We start from the raw sequence: 24,188 nt of genomic DNA, 5'->3' as shown, positions 1-24,188 counted from the left end.
GAAAAAAAAAGTGGTTAAAGATTAAATTCAGACCCACTGACTTGGATGTAATAGGGACTTAATGTATTGGCCTTTTTGCAACAGGCTGCACTATCATGCAGATAGTGACAGCTGCCTTGCAAGTAGATGGCTTAGGTTTAGGCAGGTGAGTCTATCCCAATTACTGTCTCAAACATATTCCAAATTTCAGACTTAGCTATTATGAAAAGTTCAAAATGTTAATTCTTCTTTAAATGTGCTTTTGCAGTATGAAATCTGACTTTTCTCAGTCTTCTGTTTCAGCCTATAGTTCCTCTTCAGTCAGTGTTTTCAAAAGATCTCAAGTGGCATGAATTTTGGTGAGGCTAAATCATTTGGTATTCTCTTATTCTGCTTAGGAGAGGCTTGGCTTGGACAAAAGCAATAATGCCAGTCAGTTCCCCTTATCCCTTTAAAATTATGGACCACCTCTATAGAACTTGGTCTCATGTCATGTTCTGACAACTTGTCTAAGTTAAACAGGTTTCTGTGGCCAAATTAAATGCTTGGGAAATAGACCATACAATTAATTTGCAATAGTAAGGTGTATTAGCATCATTTTTCCTCCTCTCAAGGGAAATGATGGTTCAAGCAAAAGAAAAGGTTAAAACAATAAAGATATTCTGAAAACATCCTGTTAATAGTCCTAAACTGGGATGGTGTTGTTTGTTCTGTTGTGCATAAGCAGCAAACAGTATAAAATTCAAATTTTATTCCTATGATAAAAGTATAGCCTTAAGTGCTACAGAATAATCTCTGCCTTTCTGAAAAGTTGATAAAAATATGTTGTGGGAGAGCTTTTCTTTGATTTTCATAGGTGGTATCGAATCTGCTTAATTTAAGATTATAATAATAGGATTTATTCATTTATACATGTCAGCAACATGAAGAGAATATGGGTATGTGAACAAAAGGCAAACTGCAAGCACAATAACCGCAAACTTTTTTAAAAGAATGAAATATTTTATTATATGAATATGTAAATAAGGTTTCCCATGTTTGTGTAAGGGCAGAAAAGACTTCAGGTTTTAAATCCAGCCAAAATGCAAACTTTCATTTACAAATCTATTAGAAACATTGACCTTGAACATCAAATTCAGTGATAGCAAATATCATATGCAAAATAAGTGGATATATCCAATAACATTCAGAAATATTCAAAAATGACTGACTGAAGTATAACTTGCAAAAAGAAAAAAAAAAAAAGGCATGAAACAAGAGTTTGCAATTTACCTAAAATGTTTTTTCCTCAGAGTGGATGAAATCTGATTCTTAAATGAAAATGCTTAAATCTGATGCTTATATGAAAATAGTCATAAAATATGAAAGAAGATGTAGAATGTTATTTGCTTCAGTTCATGTACAGTAATCAGGCTGGACGATGAGAGAGTCTGCCTGTAATTCAGAGCATTATTGAATAGTATGCATGAGCAGTGTTCCTCCCCACGTAAACAACTGGAGCTTTGCATGTGTAGCAGTGTAGAAAAACAAGTGTTGACTTATTCACAGCTTACTTTCTGACTCTGGATTCCCAGAAATATAACAACATCTAGAAGCAAATGAGCATGTAGATTATTCAAGCAGCTTCTCTTTCATTTTATGGCCTTGATATCCTTAAAAAATTATATTGGTCATTTTGAAAAGCAGAACTTTTATCTCAGCTCTAATGCTCACTTCCTTACTTTTCTTCCAATACAGATTTTTGTTACGAATTTAGCTTTCCTTATTTCATTTTCCTTCAGACTGTCATTTCAGATGTTTCTTAATATTTTTTCAAACAGGTTCTCTACCAGAGGCCAACTTGCTCTCCTGCTTTTATTATTTCTGCATTTTTCTGAAATATGTTGACTATAGTATAGTTTTTTCATATATGTAATATGAATTATGTAATTTGATAATTCTGCAGAACAGTAATGAGAGAAAACAAATCTGATTTTTTATCTGATTATGCCTGGACTAGCACACAAGTTTTCCTGCATTCTCATAGAAAGTAGAACAGAGTGGAACAAGTGGTGCTCCTGACTTTATAGCTTAGAAAACATTTTAAAGATATCTCAGGAAAGGCAGACCCAAAGCTGAGAGTGGAGCTCTACTCATCTTTAAAAAAAGTCTTATGTTGCTCTCCCTTGGTCATATCTGGCCATTCAGGATCTCCTGGTATTTAATCTCTGATGAAATTAAAATACACAAATAAATAAATAAATAAAAACACACACACTTGTAAGTAGGAGGCAAAATATGGGCAGAATTTCACCCACCACAGTACTTCCTATCACTATCCCTGACTGACACAAGTGGGTGATGAAAACTGTCCTTAACTGTGCCTTGGGGTACATCCTGATAGGTGACAATGCAGGAAATTGTGACACTGTGTGTTGTAGGTTTTGCCCATGGCAGAAGAGCTGTATAAGCCTTCAGATGAGGGAATTTTTCTGTCTTTGAAGTACAAATTGAAACTAATGTTAATTATCATTCATTATCATACAATTATTCATTGTAGCAATGAAAGTGTAAAAGTTGTGGCAGAGCTTGTGTCTTTTAGCAGACAAGTTAGGAAAAATAGATGACTTTTTGGGTACAATAGCAAGTAATGTCCTCCCTGTATGACGCTCTTGCTATAGACAAAGAATGTTGCAGGTTTGTTTTGACCATTAGATAACCTAAGAAAACAATAGCACTATGAAAATCCAAAAGTTAACCTTTAACTCTTTTCCACCTCCTTTGTTAACTTCTCAGATTATCCTGCAGAGATGCACTGGCTACACCTCTGGTGAGAGATCCTCCTGCTTTGAGAAAAAGTCTGAGGAAGGTGTTCTTCAAAATAATTTACTGTTTAGTTTCCTTAATATTGTACAAGCTAGATATAACTCTTCTCACTCATCTCAGCACTCCACAGATGCCTCCTACTTATAAAAGGCATCTAATAACAAGTAAACCTTTTTGAAACACTTCTCAGTGCTCCAAAATAGCCAGTATTCTCCTTATTTATGTTATGTACCCAAACTGATTTCTCTGTTTTGGTGCCTCCAGTGCAAAATTATTACATTGTCAGAAATAAATCAAGCCTAACATGTGGGGAAAAAAATGTGATTCCATCATATGTTTCATATTGTACCATTATGAAAATGGTATATTAAATTCAAATACTTCAATTGTACCATTAGATGGTGTCATTATGTGGCTTGCTAATTGATAGGTTTTTCAAATGAACATTGTAATTTTAGACTTCTTAGAAGTATCCACATGAAGAACTTCCAAACTTTAGACAAGTAAACTGGGTGTTATGAAGGAAAAACATTTTCTGAGAATATTTCCTAATGTGTGTCACTGAAAAGCCATTACATAACGCTGTGTGCATTCCAGTACTTGGTGCAGTCTATTTTTAATACCTGGTATGAAAGAACTTCCTGCTACTTTTTCTCTTTGAAGACTGCTTTGTGGTTCATTAGATCATGCTGTCAGGCCAATTTTTCTGCTATCCCTAAATCTTGATAAACTGTATCAAAAGGAAGAAGAAGTTGAGTATAAAATATCATTAAGAATGTTGCTATGGTCCCAGAAGTAGGCACTGCAAATTTAGGCTTTGGTGTTAAACCTTCAAAACTATCTAAACTTGTTAAACACCTGTACTTCTAGGAAAAGCAAAAAAACACTTGTATGCCAAGCACAGCACTTTGCAAAAATTTACAACTTTTTTGTCTTTATAAAGCCAGATTAATCATATACATTTTTAAAATGAGATAAGTTTTAATTTCATCATTTTCTCCATACAGTGTTATCACAGGTCACCATTTTGACCATAATTAATATAATCATAGTCATTAACATAAAGTATTTTGCATAAATGCAGACAAACTCCTTCAAACACAGGCTAGACAACATCTTTCCAAATGTTTTAACTGCACAGAAAGTTTGAGCACGAGTCCGATTTTGCTATTAAAATCAGAGAGAAACAGGAGTGACAGAGGTTAAGTGGCCAGAGGGGACCCCCATTTCTTCTGGGCTGACTTCCTGCAAAACAAGGGCCACAGGACTTCCTGAATTAGCTTCTTTTCAAGCTAGAAGATATCTTTTAGGCAAGCGTGCAGTCAAGTGACAGACAATGCATTTGATTTGCTGAAAGAATTTAAAAGCATTAACCTTACAGGTTAAAAAAATAATAATTTTCCTTGCAAGTTAACAGGAGGCTCACTGTCCATTAGAAAGGACTCCTGTGACTCTGCTACTCTCATATTTAACAGAAAAATCGACAATTTTAAAAGCAAAGGAGCACCCAGTGCTAATTACTGCCCAGGTTTAATCCATTGGCACAAGTGAATTAGAGACAGGGTATCTAAGAACCCCGAAACAAACAGTAGGACTTCTCTTGTTGCTGATGTTCTCCCTGCAGAACCGATTCCTTTACCCCTTTCCTCTGCTGTCTCCATCAAGTTTCATCGCCATGGAGTACTTTTTTGATCATTTCTTTCAAAATGTGAAATCTGACTGAGTTCTGCTTAATTCCACAGAGCTGCTACTAAAACAATTCATTACAGGTCACTTAAAAATCTCCCGCACTGAGGCCAGAGTCACAGAACTGCTCAGCTTCGTGCTGTCCTGTGCTTTATAAAAACATCTTGTTTTCAGTTGCTTGTAACTGTTTGGGATGATTTTTTTCAAGCCAAGCTTCTGCCCCAGGTTTAATTTTTGGCAGTTTCCAGCTAAACCACGGTGGCCATTTTCAAGGACAAGGTTAAAAATATTTTTGCCCTTGCTAAAGAATAATAATAACAATACAGTTTTGGTATAACCCATTTCTTTAGAAAAGGAATCTGAAAGGCAACACCATCACTGCTCTAGCTCCTTGCGTGCACCTCCTGAGCAGCAACTTGAAATTTGGCAGCACAACCACCGTGGTTTCACAGAAGTGCATCCAAATGTGACAAAGCTCTGGGGCTCTGTAAGAATCTCGGCTCGCACGTGATCGGTTACAAATTGTTGGCTTTTGGCAGCTACGTCCTCCAAAGGGCGGCCTGCGCCAAGGGAGCTTGCCCAGGTTCGGCTGCAGGGACCGTGCAGCGTGCCCTGTTGTGGAGAAATGTCCTGGGCGAGTGGGTCAGGGTGGGCAGCAGTCGGGTGGGGAAGGAGCTTAATGAGTCTTCGAGACTGGGAACAAAGTGAAGATGAAGATATGATGAGATTCTGCTGGGCAGCGTGGAAGGGATGTGATCGGTAGGTGAGGAGGTTAATGAGCACAATGGAGGGAGAGAAAGGTGCCAGTGAAAATAATTAAAAAAAAAAAAAAAGTAAGAGGGTGAGCCAAGGTGATGTACTGATGGAAGCGAGAAAGCCAGGAGGTGAAAATAAAATGCAGAGTGCAAGAAGGCAGAAGCAGGGAATGGAGGTAGGAAAAACTGAGGTGAGGGAGAGCAAGAGCTGGTGATAGCCTGAAAACTGCACAGACGGGAAAGAAAAAGGCAGGAGCCAGGCTGGAGGACATCAGCCAAGAGCATTGAGGGGGGAGGAGTGCGAAAGCAGCATGAACCCCAAGCATAGGCTGAGTTTTTGAGTTAGACATCAATGCAAATTGTGATTTGTCTTGAATGGTATAAGAATAGGAACTGGTTATGGCTAACTCTTATTGCAACCCACTTTTTTCTTGCTAAAAAGCTTCTTTGTTGAATATTCCGGAGCTCTTGAGGCAGAGCACCAGATTTAAGGTGACTGAATGTTACTCTGTTTACTTTTCAGACTTCCTCTGCCTTTGTTAACAAACATACGAATGGCTTAAGTGCAACAAGCTTCTTTCTTAATCACGGTGAAAATGATTTCTGCAAAATACGTTTGAAAATCCTTACAGTGCTCTTAAAGCCATAGGTAGGGCTGCCATAAATGCGTTTCCCTTGCTTGTTGACCACCTAAGAGCACTTGCCCCATCACTGCAGCAATTTGGCAGGCTTCCTCACAGGGGGGGCAGAGCTGCATTTGCAAGGGTTTCTCCCAGCAGCCAGGAGCAGCCAGGGCTGGGGGCGGCAGCAGCAAGAGGGGATGGCTGGGGAGGGGGGGGGACACTCACGGCCCCAGACCCCAGAACTGGAGGCCGCTGGGCCAGCAGGCAGGGGGTACCCGAGCGGGTGTCCAGTCCCTTGGTGCTGCCAGGGCTGCAGAAACACAGTCAGCTGCACTCCTCCGTCGATAAAGCAGGGGGTAAGCGGTGGTATTTGGAAGAATTCAGTTCAGGGGTTGGGGTTTCTTTAGCAGAAACGGGCAGCTCTCTCCCCGCAGCCGGCACGTTTGGGCTGCTCGGTGCCTTTCATCTGGAAGGCAAGCTGTGCAGAGCTCAGCTGCTTTCCTTTCCTTTCGAGAATGAAAGTAGCAGCCCAGTCAGAAGATGAAGTTGCTGGTGTGTATCAGGTGGTAGGAAAAATTACTCAGAAACAGCAAATGGTCTGTCATGTATTTATTTTGATACAATCGGGAGCTGCTAGTGCTGATTTGCAGTGCGTTTATCTCTTTGTAATAGCGATAGCTTAAAAACACAGATGAACTGCTAATAAACCACTGCTAGTGGTGTGCCTGCATGAATTACTTGGTTCCTCCTAAAAATTCTTGTCTGGGGGGTTAATGAGAGCGAGGAGCTGACACATTGACCCATCGCTTCTTGAAGCAGATCTCTGTTCAAATTCTGACCTACGTCCCAGCTAAAAATGCATTCAATCTTTTCTTAATTTGTAATAGATACTTGTGTACATTACAAAACCATCTCGCAATTTGGCAAATTAAGTTGTCTGTGGTTAGCTCTGGAATTGCAGAGATATTGCAGTGCAGTGCAGCATTGCATAACAGGCTTTCACAGAATCTGCCCTACTCCGGCGAGTAACAGCAAACCTTATCTCTCATGAGCATCAGATTCATCCCATTTTTGGAAAAAAAAAAGAATTAGTATCAAATATACCATGGGCATGTTATGCCTTGTGGCTGCAATGTTTTTTCAATTAACTTCTCTGAATATACCACAATGAAAAGTGTCAGCTTTTTGCCTCAGAGGCCTATAATTAGATTAAATGAATACAGTTAATTATCTACCACCTTCTTTACACAAAACAGTATGTTTCTATAAATTAAAGTGCTCGTACAGGAAGGAAACTGTTGTTCTCTTCAATGCAAGCATGCACTGCTGGACTGTGAACACTGTGACTACATGGTGTAGCACAGCTTTTTGCCTGTAGCTCTTATTTTACAGTAGCGAAAGCAAAATACATCTGAGAAATCCACAGACACCAGAGTACACACGTTGGTGCAAGGAGGTGATATCGGTCTTCAGCAAACAAATGTACTTTCCTCTTTAACAGATGTTTTCTACAATGTTCCCTTAGGGAGGTTAAGTGCAGATCTGCCTGTGCACCTCCAGCTGCACCCCAAAGGACCGGAGGATCCCCAGGGACGGAGCTGCTTTTCCAGCAGAGCCCTGCTCCTCTCGGGAGATTTAGGAAGCCTGCTCTGTAGGAAGGATCTGCAATTAACAGCCTGCTTTCCAGGCCTGCTGCTGTTCTAGCCAGGGCAGGCTGAAACCTTCTCTGCCTGCTCTCCAGCGTTACTAAATATGAGCAAAAGCTCGCGGCGTGCCAGCCTGCCTCCGTCCCCACCCGCCCCATTCAGCAGCGCAGGTGTTCGGGTGCTGCTGCAGCACCTCAGCGCCGCAGCACCCGGAGGAGAAAGCACCCTGCTGGGTCAGGCAGGGTGCATCCAAATCTCCCTATTTACATCAGAATGGGTGTCAGTAATTTACGGCCTAAAAGGGATCCTCGCTCCCCAGAAAATTACAGTTAGCCAGAGCAGGAGCCCTTATTCCAGCCTGCCACATACTCTGAATGTAAATGTGATGTGCACCAAGTTGTACTTCGCTAGGTTCAGACCCTGAAACGCTTCTGGATGCTTCGTTTTCGTACAGGATGTCGCTTTTTCTTGTGGCTTGTGCTGTGCAAGTGTCTTTTCATTTCAGTGTTCATTAGCTCTGTGTAGAACAGTGTCCATTACAATGCTGTTGTGTTGATAGGAACCTCAATATTGCGGGGTGAGCAGGGCTGCGGTGCCACGCAAGGGCTGCCCCGTTCCTGCTCTCGGGGTGCAGCAGGAGAGAAAAACCATCCTGAGAGGCACTGTCTGCTGAGGAAAGGCTTCCAGCAGGAGCTGGGAATCGGCTTTAACCTCTCAGTGGCTGCAGTGTGAAGCAAAATCTGTTTTCTCACATAGAATCAAGCGTTTTGTTGTTAAAAATGCTCCTAAATACCAGCGGCCCTCCTATTTACTGCTACAAATATCAGAAAGCAGTTACAGAGGAACAAAGAAACGCAACTGGAAGCATGGCTCAGTGGTCTCGCACTTCCCTGAGAAGCTGATTACACTTTTGGCTGATTCAGTCTCTTTCAGAGGGAATTTACCCTTTCTGCAGCCTGAGCTCAGCAGTGCTGCTGGGGCTGAGCGAGGGAAGGTGGGGTCCTGTGGGCATCGGACTGAATTCTGCCAGCAAGCTCCAGGTTTTGTCCCTCAGCCCCTCCGTGTCCCCTGTTTCGTGCCCCTCTGAAGCCATTTTAACCCCACTCCAAAAGCAGATGGACCTCGCTTGTGCTTTGGCAGGTGCCTGGCCGGTTCCCTGCTTTCCCTGTAGGATTAACCTCCAGGATAAGCCATGGTGCAAGGTCAAGGTTATTCTGAAGTATCCACCATACAAGAGGTCTGCTCCTGGTGGTTTCCTCGCTTTGCCCAAAATAACTAATATTGTGCTTAAAGGTGATGCGAGCACTGAAACATCAGTATAAAATGGCCAGCAGGACCGCTCAGCCCTGAGAAATGTCCCTGCTGATCTGCGCTTGGTGCTTCTTCAGAAGGCAAGAAGCCATCTTACTGCTCGGTGCCATGGCAGAAGTTCTTTTTTTTTTTTTTTTTCCCCTCTCCTTTCCCCTGTAAAGGAGGGCTGCGGAGCCCTGGCACATCTGGCCATCAGCAGCGTGCGGCGCAGCTCCCATCCGCAGGCAATTTCCTTGCCCCTGCGACCCAGAAACCGAGCAGCGGGGGTGCCTCACCCCCCCCCCCCCCCTTCCCTCTCCTGCCTATAATTTCAAAATGCAACAGGCGGCGAGAAAAAGCTCTCGCAGGGAGAGACACCTTGCTCCAGGGGTGTGCGGGGAGCCGAGGACGGGCAGTCCTGCTGCTCCTCTTCCAGCCCTGCTCCTCTTCCAGCCCTGCTCCTCTTCCAGCCCCGCTGCAGGGAGGCTGCGGGGGGAGATGCTGCTGCAGCCCCGGGGTGCCGGGGGGGGTCCGGCGGCGGGCAGGAGGCTGCAGCCAGCTCCCCCCCCCTCCTTCCTTCCCCCGGGCCGTGTCGCCGCTGTCCCCCCGGGCTGTGCGGGGCCCGGCGCTGTACTCACCGCGGCTCGGGGGCGGAGAGGCGTCGGGGCTGGTGCCGAGTCCTCGGGGAGAGGGAGGGAAAGGGGGTAAAAAAAAAAGAAAAAAAAAGAAAAAAAAAAACGAGGGAAGGGGAAATAAAAAATAAGGGGATAGAAAGAAGAAAGAAAGAGGGGAAAATAAAGAGAAAAAAAAGGCCGGGGAGGAGCGGAGCGGCGGCGGGAAGGTGGCGGTGGCGGCGCCGGGCGCTGCGCTGCGGCCGCCCCAGGCCCCTGGCGGCGGGGGGGGGCCGGGGCGAAGCGGCGGCGGAGGAAACTAACTAAATAAAATCAGACTGTTATTTAAGGCGCGTAAATTTAAAAATATTTGGACAGGAAGAGAAAGGGGAAAGGAGCCGTAGAAGACAACCTAACGGTTTCGGAGCCGGGCGGGCCCCCCCCTTCCCTCCCCAGCCCGCCCCGACGCGGCGCGGCCCCCGGGGCCGGCCCGAGCCGCCCCGCACCTCGGCGCCCGACCCCCGCCGCCCCGGGGAGCCCTGGGCCGCCACCGACATTTTGAGAGCGTGTGCCCCGGGGCAGGCAGCGCCGGGACGGGCTGCGGCTCCTCGGGGACAGGGAGAGCTCTGCCCGGCTCAGCCCGCCCGCTCGCCTTCGTTTTCTGCCCGCCCCCCCCCCCCCTCCTCCCCGGCCGCCCCGCCACGCAGCCCCCCGAAATGCACGGGCAGTTTTTCCCTCTCGGGAAAGAAAAAAAAAAAAAAAGCCCTTTGGCTTTTTTTCTTTTTAATTATTATTATTTTTTTTAATCCCCCGTGGCAATTTCACCGCGCTGCTAAGTGGCTGGTAACGTCTGCCCGCTCCCGGCTTGCCGGGTCCGTTCGGGGAAAAGCCACCTTTCTGTCTTCCGAAAGCCCCCAAAAAGCGGCTTTTTTTTTTTTGCGGCCGCTTTAACCCTTTCCGCCCGGGAGCCGCGCAGCGCCGCTTGCTGCGGAGCTGGCTCCTCGCCGCGCCGCTCCCCCGCCGTGCCCGGGGCTGGCCGCGGAGCCGGGGGCACCCCGGTGTCCCCGCGCCTCGCCCCCCTTCCCTCCCCACCCCCGGCGTCCCCGCGCCTCGCCCGCCCCCAGGGACCGAGCGCTGCCGCCAGCATCCCTCGGGACCTGCCCCGCTCGGGGGGGACTGCGGCGTCCCCCCCGGGGTCCCCGGGAAGCGAAGGCCGAGCGCTCGTCCCCGCAGCCCCGAGCAGGGCACGGGGCTCCCTGCCCACCTTTGTGTCCCGCTCAGCTCCGATCGGGGCCGGTGCCCGGCGGTGCCCCCCCCCCCCCCCCGCCGCCCGCCCGCTGGGTGCCCGCCGGGGTTGTGGCGCCTCGGGCAGCCCGGCTGGGTGCTGCGCCGGGTGCTCCACGTTCCTGGGCTCTGCTCCTGCCGGGGAAAGTCGCCTTTCTGTTGTTTTCCGCCCCGAGTAAAGCTCTCGGTAACATTTCGTTCCTCCTCCCGCGCTGCCTTTTCGCATCTCCCGGTAACTCGGCGCCGGCGTTCCCGCAGCCCCCGCCGCTTTGCAGAGCCGGGCTCTGTGGGGACGGCCCCGGGGGGGTCCCGGGGCAGACCCCGGGCCCGCCTGCAGGGTGCCGCTGCCCACAAACGGAGCCGCTCCCAGGCAGCAGGCTGCTGGCTGCTTACCTTTAAACCGGGCGCAGCGTGGCCGTGACTCACCCGCCGGAGCCATAGGCTTGCCCGGGATGTAAAGCAGCCCTGCTTTAAACGGGACCTTCTGGCACGCAATAAAAGCCGCTACTTCTGCCTAGGCGGGGAGGTTTTTTTTTCTCGGGAAGCCGGTTGTTTCCTCCAGCCACCGGTAAAACTTGGGCACGGCGTAAACGAGAGGCTGGCGGAGCTCGGGACGGGTCTCGGATGGGCTTCTCCCATGGCGGAGGTGAAGGAGAAGCCGGGCGGGGGCCCCTCGCCGCCCGGTGCTGGCCTCCGGCTGCGAGCGGGGGCTGCGGGGGGCTGCGGGGCGCCGGGAGCGGTGCGGGGCACGGCCCTGCCCGCACGGCCCCGGCCGGCAGAGGTAACAAGGAACGCGCGCAGAGCTTTACGTTTCGCAGAGGTTTTTAATCACAAAACACAGCAGCGTGACACAGAGTATGGCAACGGCGCGGACACTTTCAGGAAAATATATTTTTTTTTTACTTAAAAACAACAGTGATAGATTCCGGGGGGCTAAAATATTTTTTTTAAGAGAGAAAACGCAAACTAACGTACGCTCCCTCCTCTTTTAAGTGCTGTTTTGTAGCTATCTATTAATTTTACGTTGATGTAAAAACTATTCTGTGCCATTAAAAATTAGATTATCCAAAATAAAGCGCTTTCAGCTGCCTGTCTGTCGAGCACCTCCATACCAACGTTAAGTTTCCTGCTACACTCCCCCGGCGAGGCGCGGAGCATCCTCAGCTCCCCTTGCAGCCGGAGAGGGAAATGAGGTTTGGTCTTGTGAATACACTCAACTACATTGCAAGGGAACATTTTCAAGGGTTAAATTGTTTTTTAGGTACAAGGGATAATATAACTCTACAAAGACCAAACGTGTTGCTTCCTCAATTTCACCGTATTCAAATATTCATGTTTTGTGAGAGGCGTCTACCATTGTTATTTACTTTTTTTCCCAGACAAAACAGAATAGCTGGTGGAAAGCAATCGTTTCTTAGGAGCATCTAGACTGCGCTCAGCTTATTAGGTGACCAGAAAACTTGTCGCATTACAGCCTGCTGATACTCTTTGCTCTGACAACGGTTATCTGCTGGTTTGAAGCTAGAAAAACTGCATTCTCCAGTGCACAGTGAACACGAAGCGCTAAGCTGAACTCTTTGAAACCTCTGGCAATGAAAAACGCCGCTCAGGTTGTTTCTGGTAACTAAACTGGAAAGCAGCTCGGTGCGAGTTTAAATACACAGAGGGGAGAAGTGGCATCTACGTTGGGGACGTCAGCGCCCTACAAGCCCTACAAGCTCCTGGTAAGGGCGAGCTGCAGGCAGCCCCCCCAGCTGCCAAGCGACACCCCCGGCCCGCTCGGAGGTGTGATCCCCAAATCTCGGCTCCCCCCGGGGCTGCGGAGCCCGGAGGGGTGCAAGAGGGCCCGGTGCCCCTTGGCTCCCTTAGCACGCCGAGAAGCAGGTGACCAAGTGGCTTTTGGATTAATAATGAGCTAAGGTAAATTGGGAGAAGCCGCTAGTGGGAAGCTACATAGATAGGAGTGACCGACATATACACGGGGAGGTGGCAGAAATTGCCGGCGGGGCGGATTTCGACCATTTGCATCCTCTAAAAAAAAAAAAAAAAAAGAAAAAAGAAAAACCCACCTCGGCAATTTCTCCGGCTTTGCGCTATCCAAAAAAAAAAAAAAAAAAAGCCAAACTAGAAGGCAGGTGGGACCCGACGTTATTAAAAGGCGGGGGGGGGGGGGGAGGAGAAGGGGGAAGGAGGCCGGCGGGCTCAGCGTCCGGCGGGCCCCCCTCACTCGGTGGCGGCGGGGGGGCGGCCGCCCTCCAGCAGCCGGAGCACGGCGCTGCGCTTGTACAGCTTGGCCACGTCGTAGGCGGTGTCGCCCCGCTTGTTCTGGTGGCCCACCTTGCTGGCCGTGCTCTTCAGCAGGAACTCCACCACCGGCACGTGGCCCTCCTGCGCGGCCAGGTGCAGGGGCAGGTTGCCCTCGGCATCCTCGATGTTAACGTCGGCTTTAAACTCCAGCAGAGTCTGCAAAGTGTCCAGAAAACCCGCTCTGGCTACGTCGTGAATTACGGCGAAGCCGGTACTGTCTTTCAGATCGGGGTTCGCACCGCTCATGAGCAACCGCCGGGCGATTTCGGGATTGCCGAGTTTCATTACCTGGGGGAGAAAAAGGAGAGGTGAACACCTCGGGGAGCTGCCCCCCTGCTGCAGCCTGCCCCAGCCCCTCAGCCCTCACCTCCGTCTGTGGCGCTCCTGAAAACAGCCCTGCTACACGACTAACGGCGCGCCACAACATCTATTTTTATTTTTTTTCCCCACCCTGACCTCAGTAATATTACGAAAGATGTTATCATCTGGGTGGCAAGAGCTTTCTGGCTCACAGAGATTAATGCCCGGAGCAGGCAGAGGGGAAGGGGGATGCAGAGACTTCTTTTTCAGCAGGTTATCTCGGTTTTTTAACATGCCAAAATTAAGTATGGCTCGCTTTTATTTGCACGAGCATTGAGACACCTTTGCATTATTGTCTGATGCTGTTAAACATCAAATGCAGGGTCTCCGAGGAACAGATATTTTACCTCAGCGATAGAAAATGTAGCATGTGTTTTTATAAGCTCTCAGGTGTTTACATTGTCTGTGTATTATCATAAAGCAAATATTTGTCCTGTGCCATAGTTCTGTCTGCTAAGAAAAATAAATGCTTAAAGAATTTTTTCTCCCCAATATTTGACTCTCATAATGTCACCCAAAAAGGAGAAGTTAAAAGGAATGTTTCAAAGTTCCACCAATTTTCTCCTAAAACCACTGTATTATATTATGCTTCCATAATTTTATTATCAGTAAATCATGGCTATATTATGTTGTTAAAAAACTCCTATTTTAAAAAACAATAATCGTTTTTTTTGACTGTTCCTCTCAGGGAAAAAAAAAAATGTTTCTTTAAATTTTCCTGATTGCATCATAAAACTATTATAATTAGCAAGCAAATTTCTCTTATTTGGGGCTTAACAGCTTGCACCGATTTCCCCCAAATTCCTCATTTTTTTGTTTTCTCAAAGACTCTCAAAAATTAACATGGCAGTGTATACTCTCCAACCTATAGGCAATATTTTCCTGTTCTTGTAATTAGTCTTACTGCAAGTGGCAAATTCGAAAAAAAATACCTTCATTATTTTCTTAGAAATTATTTGAAAATCTTGCAAAAAAAATTTATCAGCACAAATGAATAATAGAGTGCATTAGATTTAGCATAATGTACAATTTCTACAAGACATTTGCTAAAAACCTCTCCTGGTGAAAAATATGCATCCGGCTTTTTAAGAAAAAAAAAAAACACAACCTATAATCAATATAATTTCTGCAGCTTTTGGAGTGTAAAATAGCCCGGTATATTTATTTTATCTCCAGAGAAGAGCAGAGCTGCAGATAAGGCAGAAAGGGATTGAGGGAAGGACATTTATCTGTGCCACAATGCTCCGTGCACTTCTTGTGCCACTTCTTTCACTTCTGAACAGAGATGGAAAAGATGCAAAAGAAAACAAGAGCATTGTGATCTCTCTTTCTCTGGTAAAATCGGGACATTTTAGTCCCTTTTCGAGGGCCCAGGCTGTGTTATTTGTGGATTCAAAACATGTATTTGGTTCAAGTGGGAGTTTTGTATGTTCGAGGAAGGCAGGCTAGGGGACCGGAGGCTTCGTTTAGAGATGCGGGGGGGAGAAAACCATAAAAAAGGTGATGCCGTTTGGGCGAGGGCTACAGCTGCACTGCAAATGCCCCTAATTTTGCAAAGTTTCACTTCTGGGGAGAGAGGCAGAGAAGGAGAGAGCAGCAAATGCATAATTCTGCGGAGACCATAAGGGCAGGACATGTATTTGAGGCCTGCATAGGTACACTTCATCAGAAATAAAAAGTACAGGGGAAGACAAGCTGGGTTTTATGTTTAATTAAACATAAATCCGGAAGAATATATATATTTTCGCTGGTATTAATATTAAGCAGCCTCCCCGTTTTAATTGAGAGAGAGATTATTGAGAGATTATCTCAATTTTGGAGGCTGCATTGACAGAGAACTCTTTCGAGCGTGGTCACGCACCCACAGCACATTTCAGGATGATACATATTGAAAATAAGTAGACAGATTCTCCTGTTTTGATTTTTTGTTGTGGTTCATTAGCTCAGTTACGAGCGAGCTGCACCGAGGAGCTCTGTTGGGGCACGGATGCCCGTTTGATACAGGCGGGTGCCCTGCCTGTGGGGAAAACAGCCCCTCGGGCTGGGAGCCGGACCCGTCGCCCCTTTTAGCAAAAGACACCACCGTGGCGCAAATCGGTTTTCAGCCCTCGCCCTGAGGATAAAGCATCAGGCTAAAAGTTTCCTGCTTTCTCCGAGGAGCTGCTCTCTGCAAGTTGCTCCTTTCGGTCCCCTCATTCCCTAAAAAGTGGCTGCAGGCGGCCGCCCCGTCCCCCGGCCGGGTGACAGCGGCCCCACGGCAATCCCACGGCCCCCGAGCCCGCGCGAAAATCGCCCACCGAGGGTGGTCGGTGCTTTTCAGCAAGGGGTGCTTGTTTTCGAAATCTAGCACGTTGATGCTAAGCCAAAAAGCTGTAAATATCCCGGGTTCGTGCGCAAGCCGTGTGCTTTTTTTTTTTTTAAAAAAAAGCAAAAATTCAGAAATGATTATCGTGGTTTCGGGGGAGGGGGGCAAAGGAGGTAACAAACGATTTTTCAGACGTGTGAAATTAAAAAGACCTATAGCTCTGCTTCCACGTCTCACTGCCTCACCTCAAGCAGAAATAACCACACATTTTCCCCTGATTTATAAATCACCCCTTTGGCTATTTGCTACGGATTCTACCTTTTTCGCCATCATTATCTGATAATATTAAAAGAAAAAAAACCTTTCATCAGCTCCAATAGTTAGCAGTTGGATGAGATCCAAATCCTGCCTGCACAGCTCCACGCTTAAAAATTAGGACACAGCACCCTATACGATCAGAAACGAAAGAGCTGGAACCACTGCCTTGCTACCCGATCTGAAAATTCAGATTTTTAAGGCTTAATTATGAATGAAAAGGCGAGTGATTCACATGGAACTGCAACTCGTACGGCTCGCTGTTAATGTACATCTAAGGTACTCGGTTCTGTGCAGCATGCTTCCAAACGAGAAAGGTCATTCGTCACAAACAGCGTATAAAGGAAAAGTACCATCTACAGCAGATCCCAGAATCGAGAAAAGTCATGTTTTAAAAGCACACTGCAGGGGAGGGGGGGGGGGGGGGGGGAAAGGATTCTAAGCTTCAAATCATAGCACATATGTGTTTACAGACCTGCTCTGAAATCCTGCTCACCTAAGATGATTTCTTTTCATCTCATCTCTTTCATTCTCTTCCTCCTCCCCACGAAGTTACAAAATACTATTAAACTTGCAGCCCGTTTGACATTGAGGGTGATCCCCGACTGAACTAATGGTTTTGACCAGTTTTATTTCAAGTACGTCATTTTAGGGAGTTGGAGCCACTAAAGTTTTAGAATATGGCATCCAACTAGTTTTAAAAACACTCGAATTTCGTCCACCAGCCTGTTTAAAACGTTGTCTTTTTGGAAACCCGGGTCACGTAGGTAGCAGTGATGAAATATTTTTCTCCCTCTCTGGATACCAACCTGCAGCGCAGTCCTCCCAAATCCATTTTGTGCATTGACGTTTACATTCTTTTGCAACAAATTAGTAAGTTGCACTAGGTCCCCCTTGGCAGCCGCGGACGCCAGCTCGTTCCCAGAAGGCTCGGCCATTCTTTAGGGTGACTGACGATCGGAAAAAGATGAGATTTTTTTTTAACCAGGCATGGCATCGGAGACTGACAGAAGGATTGGGATGGTTAATCTTCTGGAGTAGACCTTGTAGTAAATACTCGTAAAAAAACTCCTTGCCAAGAGCCCGCCCCTAACTCACACGTGATTATTCAGCAAAACTGCAGCTCCACTTGAAAGAAGATTTCTTTGCTTCCACATATAGAGTAACTCATATTAAAGACTTTGGCCGTTTTCGGGGGGAAATCTATTAAGAGCTAGGCAATATATCATATATGTTAGACGTAACATATATACGCGTGCACTGGCGACTCACTCAGACCTGAGATCTTGGAAGAAGAAAGCAACCCACCCTGTTCACGGTCGGGATCTGAGACTTAGCAGCACCAGCTCCGAGGAAAAGTCTTCTCTGGCAGTGCTCGTCCTCTCCCTCTCGGCAGCCCCCCTGGCATCCCCACGGCCGCCTCCGCTCGGGGCCGAGCAGGAGGGCGCAGTCCGAGTCCGAGCGGCCCCCGGGGCGGGCCGGGCTCCGGCCGCGGGGCTCGCTCCCTTCCCTCGCCGCTCTCGCTCCCCGCCGCAGCCTCAGAGCCGCGGCCTCGCCGAGCCTCGGCGCAGCGGGCGGGCGCGATCCCGGCCGGCGGCGGCCGCCCTCGGCGGCGGCGGCTGCGGAGCATCCAGCGGGGCGGCGGCGGCTGCCGGGCTCAGGGCGCGGGGGAGCGGCGGAGCGGAGCCGTCGCCGCTCTCGGTGCTGCTGCTGCTGCTGCTGCTGCTGGTGGTGCTGCTGCTGGTGGTGCTGCTGCTGGTGGTGGTGCTGGTGCTGCTGCTGGTGCTGCGGCCGCTGTCCGGCCCGGAGCTCCCGGGGGAGCCGGCGGGGGGGGCAGCGGCGGCGCCGGTGGCAGCGTCCCGGTGCCCGCCGCCGCCTCCCCGGCCCCGCGGTGCCGCCTCCCGGCCGCGGCTCCCGGTGACAGCCGCCGCTCCGCCGCGGGCTGCCCGGCCGCTCGCTGCACTTGCCGCTCCGCGCTCGCTGCCTCCTCCCGCGGCTCCGCGCTCCCCCTTTTTTAAGCGCAAACAATCGCTACTTCTGTTTCCTACGGACACCAAGCCGGTTTCTCTCTCTCTCTCTCTCTCCCCCCTCTCTCTCTCTCTCTCTTTTTTTTTTTTTCCTCCCCCCCCCCCTTTTTTTTTTTTTAACCTCATCAGCTTTTTTTGAAAAGAAAAAAAATTTGAGCGCTTTTTGAGTTGAAACACCCGCCCACATTTTAACGGCAGAGATTTAAGGAGGCGCTGCGGAGATGCGGCCGGCCGGGCAGGAAGGCCTGCAGCCAGCACCGCCCGCCCCTCGCCCGGCCCCGGCCGCGGCCCCGCCGCCGTTCCCGGCCCCGAGCGGCCATAGCGGGCAGGTCGCTTGTGGCAGCACCGCTGAGGCCTAGGGGGACGGAAACCCGGGGAGGGGGGAGAAGAGAAATAAATACACGGGGGGGGGGGGGGGGTTCGGCCCCGGGAGGCGCCGCGCTGCCTCCCGCCGCCACCTGCCCGCGGGCACGGCCCCGCTCGGAGCCCCCCCCCCCCTCCCCCCGGCAGCGACCCCCGGGGTCTTGTCCCCGCAGCCAAGGTCGAGGATGGAGGAGGGTCAATGTCAAGTTGTCTCGGCGCCCGAGGAGCGTTTTCGGTGCTCTTGATTGATTCGAAAGTGCCATTTTGAGGGGGAGACGCGCACGGCCGCCGAGGAGACGCGGGGGGACCCTGTGCGCCTTCAGAAGGGGACGGAGCGGCGAGGGTACGGTGCGGAGCTGTCGGTGCCGTCCCGGCCAGCGGCGTTTTGTGTCTTGCGCTGCTTTAATTGCTGAATTGCTTTGAGTTTCAGGGAGCCCCGGGAGGCTGAAGCCTGCACGAGTTAACCCCGCGAGAGGTAAGAGGCAGCGGCGCGGCTCCCTGGCGAGCACGCGGAGCCGAGCCGCCGCGGAGGCGATCCGCCTGGCTGCGCTCCGCGGGGGCACCGCGGCCAAGTAGACGGGGAGGCGAACACGCGTGAGGCAGCCCGGGGCGGGGGGGGGCTCCGTGACAGCTTCCACAACTGCATGTGGCAACTGCTGCGTGGCACTGGGCTCGGCCGGCCGCTGACAGCCCGCGGGGACGGCGCGCGTCCAGGGCCTGAGTCGCGATTATCGCCCCGCTGGAGGCATCGGCCGCTCCCCGGGGCTCTGCCGGCAGCCCGGCGGTGACGGGGGGGGTCACAGCAGCGATTATTTGTGCCTCTGGCTCCGCTTTAACCTTCGGTTGCTTGCCGCTTCGCGATTTTCCTGCGCCGATTCCCCGGGCCGCTCTTGCTTGCGAGAATAGGAAGGTGAAAAGTAGCGAGCTGCCTCCAGGCGAAGCAGGGAAACCAGCTGTGCTCCGAGTGTCAGCTGGCCCCCGGCCGCACTCCCACAAAAAGGGGAAAAATAGAGCGTTTTTAAGGGCCTTATCACGATAATTCTCGGTCACAAGTAATAGCGCAAATAGGTTTGTAAACAAAGATATGAATTATATTTTTTCCTTAAAGATAACTCCAGAAATATATGCGTATAAACAACATCTATATATTAATTGTTTTTCTGCACGAAGAAGGAATCAATATGCAAAACTTAGAGTTTGCAGTCAGGCGGCTGTTAATAGACTTATCTCTTGACTAATCGGTGCCTAAAATTCCTAGTTTTGGTGGTGTTACCTATTGCTGATTTACTGCAGAATCGGACCTGCGGGTCTTACAAGAGTCTTCTACTAATTCTTTTGATTTATGGTTAAAAAGAAAGCCCCCATCTCCTGGTAATCACGTCACACAGCAAAAACAATTAAGTAAACTGTAGCTGGGATGCTGCAGGCCTTCTGCAAGTAAAATTGCCCAGCCAGAAAATGCCGTCAAACCTCCTCCACGGTGGGGGCTTCAAAAGCCTTTCAAAAACCTTTGCAGAAAGAAGCGTGTTCATCATAATCATTTCCTTTCGACGGTGGTAAAGATACTCCCTGTAAAACAGAAAGAGCTGCCCCGATGGGCAGCAAAAACACCTTCTGGAAGGCGACTTTGTCACCGCAGTGCCTAAACTCACCGAGTGTCCCCCTGTAAGCAGCCTGACACTCGCTGGAGGAACAGCCGTAGGGCTGAGCAGAGCGAGGAGCTGTGAGAAGAATAGAAACTTTCATTGTGACTTTCACGTGAACTTCCTGTGATGCGGGACATGTTGAGCTTTTCACCTTTTCTTCAAACTCTGGATCAAATCCTTCCTGTTGTGATCTAATATAGATATCATATTTAAAATATTACCGTAATAGATGTGAACACTGTGTAACTTATCTTGACAGCACACCTATAGCTTAAATCCAAGCCAGGAATTAACTGGCTTTAATCCAATTTCTAAAACTTGCTTTTCAGCCTTTATTATAGTTACTCTCTAATAATGTGTGGGTGGATTTGTTTGTAATTTAGCCTTGGCTGTCACTGGCATTGCACCATACCTTGTACCTATTACAGAACTGTATGTAACATCAAACTGAACAAAAGCAGGTGTGAAGGCAATTATTTTATCATCCCTATATTCGGCGGTGGGGAGCTCGAATTGTTAAGCTAACACCGACGAGTAATAAAAAAGAAAAAAAAAACTTTTGGGAAACCTTGCCAACATAAACTGAAGCAGGAACACGATAAAATATAATATTTAACTTATCTGATACTCTGGCTTTACATCGTAAGTGGCGTTTTAGTAGGGCTTTAATCCACCTTGAAATTCTGCGTGGTTATGCAGCAGCAAGAAAGACACCGAATGCGTCCTGAAGATGCCGGTCCCCAGCAGCGCTCACCGACAGGCTTTAAACAATTCCTCACCTAGAGGAGCTCCTCCTGGGAAGACGGACAGTCCTGCAGGTACGGTGAAACATCTGCATTCGCTGCACGGGGCTTGCATGCGGTGTTCGCTTGCTCTTCCTCCCTGAGTCCCGCTCCTCTTCCCTGGTGGGTTCTGCCGAGACTCGCGGCGGTGCCGTCCTTTCCCCCTCAGCTCTCCCTTTTATTTAGTCAGCAGCAAGCACGCAGACCGAAAAACTCGTGTGTAAGGGCTCTCACCGATGCGAACAGAAAAAAAAAAAAAAAAACAAAACAATTAAATAAAGAACTGTGATTCCTCAAACTGGGCAAATATCTTCATTCTAAGACAGTATCACCACAGTGTAGCTCTGCTAGTTTTCACTAGTAGGAGAGGGCTTGAGGTACGTGTGACCTGGGGTGGCCGCGACACCCGTGTGCTGGGCGATACGGGTTGGGACAATCAGGAAATTTGGGGCAATTAGCAAACTTTGGACAATTAGCACATCGGTGCCCGAAGGCGTCTCGGTGTTTAACGCCAGGGCTCGGGGGGTGGCTGCACGGCACCAGGCTGCGGAAAACCGTTCCTGCAGCCCCATCCGCGCCCCTTCAGGAGCCGGGCGCGGCACGCGGGGCACCTCGCGGGGCGAGGCGCGGACCGGCCGCCTCGGGGACCCCTGAGGGCCGCTCGGGCGCCCCGGGCTCGCAGGGCCCCGTTAGGCCGCAGGCGGCGGCGCAGCCCCCCCGGCTCCCCCCGCGGGGCCGCCGCCCGCCCCCTCACCCCCCCCCCGGCGGCTCTGAGGGGACGGCTCAGCCCCGGCGGGCCGGGCCGGGCCCTCCGCAGGGGCCTAGGGACGGCCGGGCCGGGCCGGGCTCCCCGCGCGCGCTCCCGCGCCCGCCTCCCTCAGCGGGGCCGCGCAGCAGCAGCGGCGGCCGCGCGCGTGAGGCCGGGAAGGCGCCGCCTCCTCCCTCCCCCCTCCTCCTCCCTCCCTCCCTCCCTCCTCCCCCTCCTCCTTCCCCCTCCCCTCGCAGAGCGCTTGACAGGAGCGCGGTCACGTGGCGGCCGCAAAGCGCCCGCTTTGCGACCTCGATGACAGGCAAAGTGTGCGACAGGCGCGGGGCGGGCGGGGGGGGGGCGCCGCTGCTGCCTCCTCCTCCTCCTCCTCCTCCTGCCGCCGCCGCCGCGGTGCGGGCCGGCCGCTGAGCGAGGCACCGCTGCCTTCCTCCCTCCCTCTCCTCCTCCTCTTCTTCTCCTCCTCCTCCTCCTCCTCCTCCCAGGCCCGGGGCCGCGGCGGGATCCCGAGCGGCGCCCCCATGAGCCCCTAGCCCCGAGCCCCCGGTGCGCGGAGGGAGCCGGGCAGCAGGCGGCCGCCATGGCGTCCAACACGGACCGCGAGATGATCCTGGCGGACTTCCAGGTAGGCGCCCTCGCCGCCCGGCCCGGGGCTCGCCGGTGGTGGCTTTCTCCTTCCTCCGCGGCCCCTCCTCGCCGCTGCTTCGGGCTCGGCGGGGAAGGGGCGGCGAACAAAATGTCTCCCCTAAACGTCTGTTCTCTGAACAAAAAGCTTTATTATTTTTTTTATTTTTTTTTTTTTTTGCTCCGCTCCTTCCCTCTCTCCCCCAGCCCGCCGGCTGTGTGGCAGCTCGCTGCGGGAAGGTGCGGGCAGGCCGCCCGGCTCCTCGCCCCGCCGGCCCTGTCAGTGCCGGGGTGAGTCACCTGCCGGGGAGGCGCAGCCCTCAGCGCAGCAGCTCAGCTCCCGGCCTGCGGCTGCTGCGATGGTGGAGACGTCTCCCCTCCCCAGTCCACGCGACGCCCTCTTTTCTTAGGCAGAAAGAGTATGCCCCCACAAGTTGTCTCTTACCTTCCTCCTTCCCCGCAAAGTGGGGGGTAATTTAACTTCAAAGCCCTAAATCGTATTTTTCTAAGTCTTTCTCTAAGTGATGGCTGACGTTTGTTCAGAGGCCTGGTCGATCTCTTCACTATATCGCTTCTTAATATTGCCTGTCTTCGATATTTTTTTTATCTCCAAGAACAAGTAAGCAAACAAATGGAAGATACCTGAATTTGTAATGGTGGGGAGAGCCAAAAGCGGCTTGTAAGGATATCAGCTTATATCTGAATATCTTTTTAATATTGTTTCTCAGTCAATATATCTTCTTTAAGCTTTGACCAGTGATTGGTCTGTTGTGGCTCCATTCTTGGGCCACGTTCTAAAACTGATGTCTGTACGTACCGCTTTTTAAAGAAGCGTCTCTCAGCTGTCAGCTGGGAAACCAGCTTGTTCAGTTTTTAAAAGAAAAAAGAAAAGTTACCCCTCACTCTGTGTGCACGCGTGTTTAACAAGGATGTTTCTTTGGAATTACAGGTGGTGTGACCGTAGTGTACATTACATAATTCCTCTTTTGCGAAAGGTATCTGATATCTTCCTGACGTAACATGCGGAGTTCCCAGTTTCCCAGTTGATAACAGGGGAATGCTTTCACTTCTGGTACCTGAATACATTACACTCACTTATTTAAACATTTAGTGACTGTTTCTGTAGTTGTCCTTTATTTTGCTGTGCTTGGAGATATTTTTGTGTGTGTAAGGAGTAACATCCCTATTTTAAGGATGGGATTTCATAGTTCTTCCAGTACTAATACCTTGCATAAAAGGAGACTGGGACCCCGTTTCTGCATCCGTACTAGTGGAGACAGACTTCTGTGGAATCCCACGTTACTAGCTAGAACAGGTTTGCGTTCTGGAAGCCAAGACAATGATTCAGTTAGTGGCTGGTAAATTTAATAAGACTTCTAAATAGGGTTTTCAATCTGTATCTCCTTTCCAAGTTTTCAGTGGCGATGTTATTTTGCAATTCTGCAGCATTTTTCTGCTTGGATTTTGAAACCAGTTAATAAAGGTATAGGAGCAACTGCAGTGTCTGGTACCATGAAGACAAGTAAGTATTATTGCAAGCCTTCAGAGTGGCAGTGGAGTTGCAGAAATCGTTTGTAGATTGAGGATGACATAATGCGCCCGACACCCAGGAAGTACTTTACTGTATAACAATGCTTCTGTAAAAAACAAGATAAAGAAACCTCACTTTTTTTCCTTTCCCCCTTTACTTTTCCTCTTATTTCTGCCATCAGCTTTTTCTGTTTCACTTTATTTTTTTTGTAATTCTCAAGCTTCTCCCGGACTTTGAAATACTGAACGTCAATTGTCATGCTCTAAGCCTTTAGATTAGTAAAGGATAATGTCAGTCGTTATTAGGCCACATATGTTAAAGCTGTTAAAAATGGTGAAGGATTTGGGGTATTTTAAATACATGATGGAATTTACGACTCATTCCCTACAATTTTAAAATGGAAAATAAAATGTGCAAAGTATTTCTTCATGATTCTGTCTTTTGTATTTTCTGTACCTTTTAATAAATATATTTATCAGAGTT

At 49.5% G+C, this 24,188-nt stretch overlaps 2 protein-coding genes and 1 long non-coding RNA gene across 7 annotated transcripts in view; 1 reads left to right on the top strand and 2 right to left on the bottom strand.

The window, feature by feature from the left end:
- Window positions 1–466: 466 nt before the first annotated feature.
- Window positions 467–10,053, bottom strand: LOC136791380 (uncharacterized). The gene is made up of 2 exons (XR_010833274.1): window positions 9,423–10,053; window positions 467–5,163 (listed from the first exon to the last, which is right to left on the bottom strand). It is a non-coding gene; the product is annotated as an uncharacterized lncRNA (long non-coding RNA).
- Window positions 10,054–11,483: 1,430 nt separating this feature from the next.
- CDKN2C (cyclin dependent kinase inhibitor 2C) lies at window positions 11,484–16,907 on the bottom strand. 2 transcript variants are annotated; one of them, XM_013176160.3, is made up of 2 exons: window positions 16,776–16,907; window positions 11,484–13,274 (listed from the first exon to the last, which is right to left on the bottom strand). In XM_013176160.3, the coding sequence occupies exons 1-2, from the start codon at window positions 16,902–16,904 to the stop codon at window positions 12,903–12,905; spliced, it is 501 nt and encodes a 166-aa protein (XP_013031614.2). In that variant the 5' UTR covers window positions 16,905–16,907; the 3' UTR covers window positions 11,484–12,902. The 2 variants fall into 2 exon arrangements, with proteins under 2 accessions (XP_013031614.2, XP_047917825.1); XM_048061868.2 differs by lacking the exon at window positions 16,776–16,907 and adding an exon at window positions 13,354–16,319.
- Window positions 16,908–18,559: 1,652 nt separating this feature from the next.
- Window positions 18,560–24,188, top strand: part of FAF1 (Fas associated factor 1) — a 164,917-nt gene continuing 159,288 nt past the window's right edge. Inside the window, exons 1-3 of one of the 4 annotated variants that reach the window (XM_048061903.2) lie at window positions 18,560–18,699; window positions 18,787–18,831; window positions 20,702–20,820. Coding sequence is in view for 1 of the 4 variants with exons in the window: in XM_048061900.2 (XP_047917857.1) it covers window positions 22,131–22,175 (45 nt within the window). In the remaining 3 variants the exon portion in view is untranslated. Of the gene's footprint in view, window positions 18,705–18,786; window positions 18,832–19,872; window positions 20,821–21,871; window positions 22,176–24,188 lie in introns of those variants that run through there. The other 3 variants (XM_048061902.2, XM_067001861.1, XM_048061900.2) reach the window with 3 other exon arrangements.

The sequence above is a fragment of the Anser cygnoides genome, chromosome 8 (genome assembly GCF_040182565.1).
Source record: "Anser cygnoides isolate HZ-2024a breed goose chromosome 8, Taihu_goose_T2T_genome, whole genome shotgun sequence".
In the NCBI taxonomy this organism is placed as follows: domain Eukaryota; kingdom Metazoa; phylum Chordata; class Aves; order Anseriformes; family Anatidae; genus Anser; species Anser cygnoides.
The sequence above is the reverse complement of the archived record's forward strand: the minus strand, read 5'-3'. Positions and strand labels throughout refer to the sequence as shown.

Coding starts and splice junctions, on each gene's coding strand:
- CDKN2C (XM_013176160.3), bottom strand. CDS start 16,904: ATGGCCGAGCCTTCTGGGAACGAGCTGGCGTCCGCGGCTGCCAAGGGG. Junction 13,275..16,775: donor TTGGGAGGACTGCGCTGCAG/GTTGGTATCCAG, acceptor TTTCTCCCCCAG/GTAATGAAACTCGGCAATCC.